At 40.3% G+C, this 10,138-nt stretch overlaps 1 protein-coding gene across 5 annotated transcripts in view; it reads right to left on the bottom strand.

The window, feature by feature from the left end:
- Nucleotides 1-9,867, bottom strand: part of BBS9 (Bardet-Biedl syndrome 9) — a 278,787-nt gene extending 268,920 nt beyond the window's left edge. For 3 of the 5 annotated variants that reach the window (XM_021553258.3, XM_021553256.3, XM_021553257.3), the window contains exons 1-5: nt 9,651-9,866; nt 8,417-8,537; nt 5,544-5,694; nt 4,317-4,381; nt 1,779-1,892 (exon numbers count right to left, since the gene is read on the bottom strand). In XM_021553258.3, the coding sequence (XP_021408933.2) occupies nt 1,779-1,892; nt 4,317-4,381; nt 5,544-5,694; nt 8,417-8,528 (442 nt within the window). In that variant the 5' untranslated portion in view covers nt 8,529-8,537; nt 9,651-9,866. Of the gene's footprint in view, nt 1-1,778; nt 1,893-4,316; nt 4,382-5,543; nt 5,695-8,416; nt 8,538-9,650 lie in introns of all 5 variants that reach the window. The other 2 variants (XM_021553255.3, XM_021553253.3) reach the window with 1 other exon arrangement.
- Between the last annotated feature and the right edge of the window lie 271 nt (nt 9,868-10,138).

Here is a 10,138-nt window from a genome sequence, read left to right on the forward strand (position 1 = left end):
TCCTTGAAGAGAGGGCATTTTGCTTGCCTGAAGTTCATGGTCCTGACTTTACTTTTCACCTGTTCCAAACACCTCAGGACTGCAAACTCAATCTTTTTTTTTTTCTTTTTTTAGTGTTAAATGCTATGGCTGAGTAGAATGCACTCCTTTACCACTGAAGGTCTAGGATTAAGAGCTCCATAAAAAGAAAAATAGCATTACCTTCAGCAAGAGAAATCTGAGCAAGACTGAGCAATTTCATAGATCAAGTTATCTGTGTCACCTCCTACAGCATTCTTTGCTTACTCAGATGAAAAATCATGTTTCTGGGGGACTGACATTCACCCTCCTCCCCAACACTCCCACAGCATGCTTTCCTCCTTCTGTTCAACTGACATTCTCCTGCATCTGCTTCAGTAGCTCTGTGAACATGACCTGTGAAGGGCCTCCTTCACTCTCACATTGTTTCAAACTTAATGCTTGAGTATAACAGTAAGACACATATTAGTCACAGTAGTAACAGACAGCAAGAAATTCAAAACCTCTCCCTGTATTTTCTTATTTTACTTCCAGACTGTGGTGCAGAAGGCAGTCTGTTAGCAAAGCAAGCTCATTGCTGCAGGCTGACAGCATCACCATGAATTAACCTCTACTGAAGGCGAGAGACACTGTTAGCAGATGCCTGAAAAGAATTCCAGAGAAGCCTGTGGAAGGCTGATGGGAAAAAAAAATGTTTATTTACTATCCCCTATACATTTGTTACTGCAACTTCAGTGTAGAATGTCAGAGAACATAATTCCCTCTTCTCAGATTTAGGAACCTCTGTATGGTCTTTCTGCTTTTAACATGACTATGCCCATTCTATATACACTCACTCCTCAAGATACTGATAGCCCTTATACCTTCTCACCCACATGAGCTGACCATTTTCCCCAAGGTAGCTGTAAGAAATTAGTAGGTGAAAATCTCTTCAATCAGTAAGGATTTTGGTCAGCTGAATTTAAGCCCAGGGACAAGCCTGAGTTTGAGTTAAGGCCTTGTAGCATTATTACTGGAAGGTTATTACAGACACAGAACTGTCTACATACATTTGTCATATTGATGCAGGAGACTTTTTGCCTCAGAAAGTGACTTATCACTCTGCCACCAGTTTAGTGACAGTATTGTTGTTGATGACTGCCACCTCCCCAAATATTTTTGGGCTATCTTTACTTCTGAAGAAAAGCAGATGTTATGCAAAGCCAATCTAAATACTTCCAAATCAAAACACAAAAACAAGTCCACAAGTTCAAAAAATACTGATATCTATTAAACTCATTCAAATCTACCAATACACCATAAATATTATTGTCCACTGTTCTCTTTTCCCAATCTAAGTTTAAGTAGTTTTTTAGAAGTCTGCATTACATCTCTTTTAAGACACTTGATATCTTAGGATCAGCAAAAGAAGATGTGAACTTTTTAACTTGGCCAGGATAAGCAAGCACTGAAAAGTAAAATAGAATTAAAGCACAGAATAAAATAATTCTTTTTAGATGTTGAAGAGTCTTATTGTACAAGGAAAGAGCCAGGAATTTTGTCACATTAAGTTTGTAAACTCATATCCAGTTCAAAATGTGAGATGAAAACTACTCTGTATTTCACATTCTTCACTCATTTCAGCTTGAGTTATTTTCAATATGCATCAGATAAAAACTATCATCATGAATAGAAAGATGTTTTCCTCTAGACAACAGCGCCATGCTGCCTTTCAAAATTCAGTTAAACAACCAATGATAAAGAATATACAAGGAGCTTACCTTTTACACCACCAAATGGGCCATAAGTCATATTACAAGCAGTTCTCTGAAGATTGTGCTCATACATCAGTTTAATCTGATACTGGTTCCCATGCTCCACATTCCCCTGAGTTCCTACAAAAAAACAAAGGGTAAATATTTATTAATTTGATACACACACTGTAGAAGAAGTAAAGGGGTACCAGTGTAAACAATCTGAAAAAAATATAACTTAATTTCTAGTGACTTTTGAGATACACAGGCTCACACTTGCTTTCTGAAAAAAAAAAAAAATCACCAAGCTAAAAACTTCCTAAAAGTCACAGCCAGGAATAAAGTCTCATTATACTATACATGGTATAAGGACCTCACCAAAGGCTGAGTTTGTACTATTTAAATGTATTTTTCATGTTGGGCAAACCTCTAAGATCAGAAAAAAAGCTTTGATTCCCCCTGCTCAAAGGGGCATTCTTATAATTCGCTAGCTATTTGGTAAATACACTATATCCAACAACCAGCTTCAGCTGCAATAGTCTGTGTCTCAAATTAAGCTGTAGCTGGTCATTAGCTCCAATTTGACAAAGCTGTGTTTGGGGCACACTCATCACTTCCCTTTACTTTGCCTGAAATTGAATGGAGTGATTAGCAATGCAAAAATAAAAGACAAACATAAAGTAACAAAAATAATTTTGTGATATATGTCACATTCTTTGAAAAGATCTGCATGAATTTTAACTCCCTGACTCCTTCAAGCAACTAACAGAAAATAAAAGTCTTTCTAAAGAAACTAAAGTTCCTCTTTAAAGAATCAAGCTTTTCCTGAACCCAGTGAAGAAAGTAAAGTTCATTACATAAAGTAATACTTAAGGACTAATTAGCAAACAAAAAAAGTAAACAAAATCCTCTGAGAATAGTCACATCAGTTGGGAAAAAGGTGTTTTGCATTAAATCCTACTACAGCTGTAATTATACAAATATTATTCAAACAACAACTTAAGCAACATTCTATGAAAGATCTGTGGCTTATGCTAACCTTTTAGGCAATTTCTCCAAACAAATCAAACATCGTTTTAAACAATCACCCCTAAAGCAGACCCACATTAGGGAAAAGACTGGCATAGACATGAGGGGAAAAAACCCTGCTGAGTAGTAACTACATAGTCAGCAACACTTCAGGATAAACAGAAAGTAATCAGTCTGTGTATATTGACTGCAATACAATATGAAGGCCATACTTTAGTCAGCCCTGAAGGATGCTTTCATTTTTCAAAAGAAGCCACGTAGTGATTTTTATTATCAATAACAGATGTGGTAACATGTATAAACTAAGTAAAGATTCCACTTTATGAAAGTGTAATTTGCCATAAAAGCATAAAGAAGTAATAACAATTATTTCTCAAAGGAGCTAGTTTGAGAGTACCCACTCAGATGACAGAAATCACCATTAAAGCATGAATGCTTGCAGATTAGTATGAAAAGTCTATTAAAAGATAGCAAAATTTTATCTATATTATTACTTAACTGCTTAAGCCATGTAGACCAAGCAGCAAATTATAACTGCTAAAGACTTCTAGACTTACTGTCATATGCTCTTAATGCAAATTTTAAAATGGATTGTTTTAATAAAAATTGTACTGGTAGGCTACAACTCTAAGGCATAAACACTACTACAGCAAAGATAAAGCACAAAAACTGCAGCACATCTCTAAGAATCCCTCCTCAGCAAAGACCACTTTCACAGGTGTCTCCAGATAGGCAAAGAGAGCACATTTTTGTAACCTGACTACAAGGCTGTAAATAGGAAACAAGCTGCTCATACAAGAAAACATGCTCTTGTAATGAAACAAATCACAGAGTGTGTCCCTGCATGGAGAAAATTAACAACACCATGCTGTCTATTGAATTTTGAAGATGGGTGATCCAATCCATTAATAGATCTCTTAAACCTGTGCTTTGCTCTGAGCATATACAAGGAAAAAAAATCAAAGCACAGAGTATGTATTTCATGACTGGATTCTTCACATACAGAGAGAATACATCATATAGAATTTCCAGCCAAAGGCTACAGAAGAAAGAGGATTTAAGACAAAACACAGTGGTTTCACCTTCTTACCAGTATTAACCTCCTGTCTTCTCATGGGCTACCTTACCAATATTCTGGCTTTCTAAAAATTATCTGGACCTCTGACTTCAGAAAGAATCATTACTGTTTATTTTTAAAGAGATAAGTAGGTTGGCATTATACAACCATTTGTTCATTAGCACATTGAACAATAACACCAATTCATAAAACCATAATGAGAACTAGTTGCTCACAATCACTGCTAACCACAGACCATCAGACATACCACAGCATCTCAGGCACGGAGCAGATCAGCAACCCTGTGCTAAACCTAATTACTAATAGCTCTTCTTCATATGTGGGCTTGAGCGAAAAAACATGACTGCAAATCTTCAGTGATGATGAGCAAACACTGTATATACCAAGTTTAATATTAACCTAATCCAAATTTTAGAATACACTTAAAATCACTGGAAAGCTTGGATCTGTAAACTAACCTGAAACAGCATACACACAGAGTTTTCGGCAATGCAACACTGCCAGATGAAGTCCTTCAGTACCACTGTAAAGAAGAGTATAAAAAACATTATTTTCAGATAAATTCAAATAGAATTCATACAGTATAAAAATTCAAGAAACATGTTGAAATTGCTCTCATGTGTAGGCCAAATGCAAGGTTTGGGTGTTAGATGCTCACGTGAAAACTCAGAAGTACTGATCTTCCTAAATTCATCCTCAAGTGTTTGGAATTAATTTCAAAATCAAAATTAATCCTTTAAGGACATCTTCTGAGCTTAAATTATGAAGCGCAACCCAAGTATTTTCCCAGTTTAGTTTGAAAGTCATTTGAAATAAGGTGCTGTTAATCCTTCATGGAGGATGATAGATCATCCCTCCAAACAAGCATTATTCAGCAATATCAGACACTACTATTTTTTAAATCCACTTTTGTACTAGCTACCTGGAACCTTCAAACCCTCACATTCCTCTTCCTCCAAACACAAATAGTATTTCTAGCAAAGTACTTGTGCTGTTAATACAGAAAATGTTTTAGCTCATTGCACAGAGTAAGATATTATCATTCCTGCAAAGGGTCACTCCATCAGTACTTGACTCTTTGATCTCAAAGCAGGAATCTTCTCCATGGTTAATACAGGTTTTGCTTTCCTTTTTAAAATAAGGTTCATGCTACAGTATTAGAAGTTCATTTCAAAATTAAAACAAATCCTTCAAGAATTAATTTCTAAAATAAAGTTCTCTTAAGCAGATTCTTTTATGGCCAATTAACTGTAAGGTATTTTCCTTAGAGTCACAGTATCTCTCCTCTACCTGGGGCCACATGTTTCCACTAAATTCATTGGAACTAAGGATCTTCCATCCTCTATCAAACAGGAAATAATTTACCAGTATTACATCCTAGACCATAACAAGTCAGTCAAGTATTCTTAACACCTTAAAAGATAACTTTAAATGTTAAGTTTTTCCTGTTCTACATACTTCTAAAAATTGTATAACTATTTGGAAAATTATCCTCTATATATACCTTAAGTAAAAATTCTCTTATATGAAGATGATTCAAGAAGCAGATCAAATGCATATTATAGGATTCATAGATGTGATTAATAGCTGTCCATCTAGAAAGTGAAAACTCACCCTCCAAAGCAAAGGAAGAAAATCACATCTAAGATTTAAATAAACAACACCACAGTATGCCATTTACTTACGAAACAAACTTCCCCACTTCCACCTGCAATATTGGTTCTCGCAACTGCACTTCCAAGAGCAAGTCTTCAGGTTGTACTTCATCTCCAGGTTTCACAGGATGTGGATTAAAGATTCGGAGATATCCCTTATAACTACCCACAATAACTTTATCTAAAAAACAAACAAACAAACAAACACAACACATAGGATACTACACAGTACAATAGCATGCACACATGGAATTCAATTTACTGCAGAGTGCTTCAAATAATGCCCTAAAAGGATAGGATACTGACATGATTCAGTTAATGTTCATTATGCTCCATCTTCTAGTTTAACTTTAATGATTACAATTTTTGCAGATATGTGAATGTCAGCATCAGTGATGGCAGCAATAGGGTTAAGTGTTTATGGGTAAGAATCAGGGAAAAGGCCAATGAGGCAGATGTCATGGTTGGAGTCTGACCACCCAATAAGAACAAAGAGGCAATGAAATATTCTACAAGCAGCTTGAAGAAGTCTCACAATCACCAGCCCTTGCTCTCATGGAGTATTTCAAGTTACCAGATGTCTGCTGAAAATATAACACAGCAGAAAGAAACGGTCTAGGAGACTTCTGGAGTGTATGAAAGATAATTGCCTTACACAACTGGTGAAGGAGCCAGCTAGGGAAGGTGCCCCACTGGATTTGCTGTTTGTGAACAGAGAAGGATTTGTAGGTGATATGAAGGTTGGAGGCTGTAGTAGGCACAGTGATCACAAAATTTTATTTTCAATTCTTAGAGAAGGAAGGAGGGGAAACAGCAGACCTGCTCTCATGGACTTGCTGAGGCCAGATTTTCACCCATTTAGGAAACTGGTTGACAGAGTCCTTTGAAAGGCAGTTCTGAAGAGCAAAGGGGCCCAGGAAGGTTGGACATTGGTAACAAAGGAAGTCTTAAAAGGTACAGGATCAGGCCATCTTGTGTGCCAAAAGACAAGTTTGCAGGGAAGAACACCATCCTGGCTGCACAGAGCTTTGGCTGGAATTCAGGAAAAAGAGGAGATGTGACCTTTGGAAGAAGGGGCAGCTGAATCAGGGGGGCTGAATCTGCTGAATTGTAAGGTTATGCAGGAAGAAAATTACAAGGGCCAAAATCCAACTAGAACTTAATCTAGCTACTGCCACAAAAGTCTAAAAACTTTCTATCAATATATATCAGCAACAAAAGGATGGCCAAGGAGAATCTCTATTTTTTTTACTGAATATGGCTGGAAACATAGTGACAAAGGATGAGGAAAAGGCTGAGGTACTTAGTACTGCCTTTGCCTCAGTCTTCAACAGAGCAACAGTAGTTCTCTGGGTATGCAGCCCCTGAGCTGGAAAACAGAAACAGGGAGCAGAAAAAGGCCCCCTTAATGCAAGGGGATATGGTCAGCATTCTGCTACATCACTCAGACACAAACACAAGTCTATGGAGCCAGATGGGATCCACCCAGGAACACTGAAAGTAGAAGTGCTCACCAAGCCACTCTCCATCATTTATTATCAGTCCTGACTGACCAAGGAGCTTCCAGTTGACTGGAAGTTAGCAAATGTGATCCCTATCTACACAAATGGCCAGAAGGAGGATCCAGGGAACTACAGCCTGACCTCGATACCAGGGAAAGTCATGGAGCATATCATCTTTAGTGCCATCATGAAGCTTGCATGGGACAACCAGGGGATCAAACATAGCAAGAGGGGTTCTGAAATGCAGATTCTGTTCTACCAAGCTGATCTTCTTCTATCACAAGGTGACCATCTTAATGGAAAAGGGACAGATCATGGATGTTGTTTACCTCAACTTCAGTAAACCTTTGACAGGATTTCCCACAGCATTCTCCTGGAGAAACTGGATAGTCATGGCTTTGGTGTATTGCTTGCTGGGTACAAAAGTGGCTGGGTGGCTGAGCCCAGAGTGGTGGTGAATTGAGTCACATCCACCTGGTGACCGGTCACAAGTGACATTCCCCAGGCTCAGTACTGGAGCCAGTCCTGTTTACTATCTTTATCAACAACCTGGATGAGGGGATCAAGTGCACCCTCAGTAAGTTTGCTGATGACACCAAGTTGGGTGGGAGGGTTATCTGCTGGAGGGTCAGATAGCTCTCTGGACAGGCTGGAACAATGGGTTGAAGCAAATCGTATGAGGTTCAACAAGGCCAAGTGCCAGGTCATTCACTTCAGTCACAACAACCCCATGCAGCACAACAGGCTTGGGGAAAAGTGACTGGAAAGCTACCCAACAGAAAAGTACCTAGAGTGATGGTTGACAGCAGCTGGAACATGAACCAGCATGTAGTTCATTTTGGTTCATGGCCAAGTAGGCCAATGGCATCCTGGCTTGTATCAGAAAGTGTGTGGCCAGAGAAGTATTGCCCCCCTGTATTCAGCACTGGTGAGGTTGCATCTCAAATACAGTATTCAGTTTTTAGGCCCCTCACTACAAGAAAGTCATGATGGTGGTGGAGCATGGCCAGAGAAGGGCAACAAAGCCAGTGAAGGGCTTAGTGGTGCACCAGGGGCTGTAAAGCCTAGATGGGATATTAGGAAAAATTTTACCAAATGGGTTTTGAAGCACTGGAAGAGACTGCCAGGGGAAGTGGTTAAAAATATCTACCATTGAGGGAATAAGACTTGAGACAATTTACTAGTGAACACAAGCAAGAATTAATATATCTAGCAGCATACAAATATAAAAAAATAGAGAGTACCAAATTTGTCTTTTTAAGCCCACAAGGACACATTAAAGATAGCAGACCTAAAACTAACTGTCCAACTAGCCTGGCTATCAAGCTTTCACCATGCATTGGTCAAAGCAAACCTATAGCTGTGTGGCATAAAAACCAGCAATTTTAAGTCTGAATTTACCTTGTCCACTGCCACTATTATCAACATCAGCAACACACAGACAGCCTTGGTCAAATTCTTCCTTTTCTCCAAGTATGGTGGACCACCAGTCTCTAGCTTTAAACAAGGACATTCTTCTTTACTGCAAAGGAAACAAACCATTGTTAAAGTTTATACTAATACATGCAATTGTTTACACAAAAAAACTTTCTTTGTTAGAAACAGGTTTCCTTAAGTATATTACACCTCTCAGTTTCACATTGCACTAGTATGAGGTAAATAAATGTTAATTTCAGGTGTCTGGAGTTTCTGGTTATACAGTTCAGAAAACAACCTCAGGAATCTTACAGTCATTCGTTGAATTAGATGTGATAGACACTGCTAGTTATATGAAGAAAATGCAACAAAGTAACAGACTTTTAAAAAATGCTAAATGCCTTATGCCTTCTGTTACAAGCACTAAGTAAAAAAAAAGTTTTCCAAGCTGCAGAACTGAGTTCTCTTCTCTTACCAAGAAGGATCAGCAAAAAGCAAAAAAAAAAAAAAAAGCAAAAAAAAAAAAACCAAACCAAACCAAAAAAAAAATTCTGATGCAAGTCTTCTGCAAGAGAAATTATTTTTAGACAAGTAAATAGGGACGCTAACAGACAACATCCAAACTTCCACCACATAATCTCCTTGAAGATGCTCCAGTGACACGACTAAAGAACTCGGTCATACAGGGCACAAATCAGCTTTTCTGCTCCCTACCTGATGTTATTTTAAGAAGGGGGGAGGGAAGGAGCGAGGAGACTAATCCCTTTGCGGGCAGCTTGACAATAATATTATCCTAGTTCAAAACTCACAGCCGGACGCGCTCGATGCCACAGCCCGCACAGGAGGCGAGGGGCTGCCATGCACCGGCAGCTCCAGCGGGAAGGACGGCAAAAGACGGGATTCGGAACAAACGCAGCCTGCAAGCCCGCGCCTCTCCTCTTCCAAGGAAGCCAAGTCCGACAAACAAAAACACGTATTTTCTTTCCACCTTTTTCCCGTCGCTATGCCCGCTAGGCAACCTGCTGCCGCCGAGTGCGGGCTGGCACAGCGCAGCCCTCCACACACACCCTCTCACTCCCTCCTGCCCGCCCTCACAGAGTCCCTGAGCAGCACACACAGCATCTACACCGAGCCTGGGACACGGACACACGGACACGGACACACGGACACACATCCCAGTGGAGCGGGAGAAGGGAGACGGAGCCCGGCGGGGGCTTACTTGGGCGGGAGACGACAGCTCCCTGGCACAGTGCAGTCTGAGCCGCCCCGGGGCGGCAGCCCCGCTTCCTCACAGGAGCTCCTGGCTGAGTCGCGGCCCGAGGCACAGAGGCACAGAGCAGCGGGACTACAGGCGCACTCCCACCGCCGCCGCCATCTCCAGCATCCTCCTCTCCCCGCCGCCGGCACCAACCGCTCACCGCCCCACGCCCCGCCCAGGGGAGAGCTTGGGAAATGTAGTTTGGGAAACGGCGCCATGGGCCGTTGGGCTCTCTCACTTCGTCCTGTATTTGGGGGGAAGAGCAAAGAAAAGAAAATTTTCTTTTGTATTTTCTGAGAGGAGAAAAAAATAAAAGCAACCACCCCTAAGCATTCGGTGCCTTGTTCTTCTTCTTCTTCAAACCCCTCACTCTCGAGGCGCCCAGCTCCACCCGTGCATCCACCCCTTCCCTCCCCCTTCCCCCTGTGGCGTGGTACGGCCGTGAGGGG

Source organism: Lonchura striata, chromosome 1, assembly GCF_046129695.1.
Source record: "Lonchura striata isolate bLonStr1 chromosome 1, bLonStr1.mat, whole genome shotgun sequence".
Taxonomy (NCBI): Eukaryota; Metazoa; Chordata; class Aves; order Passeriformes; family Estrildidae; genus Lonchura; species Lonchura striata.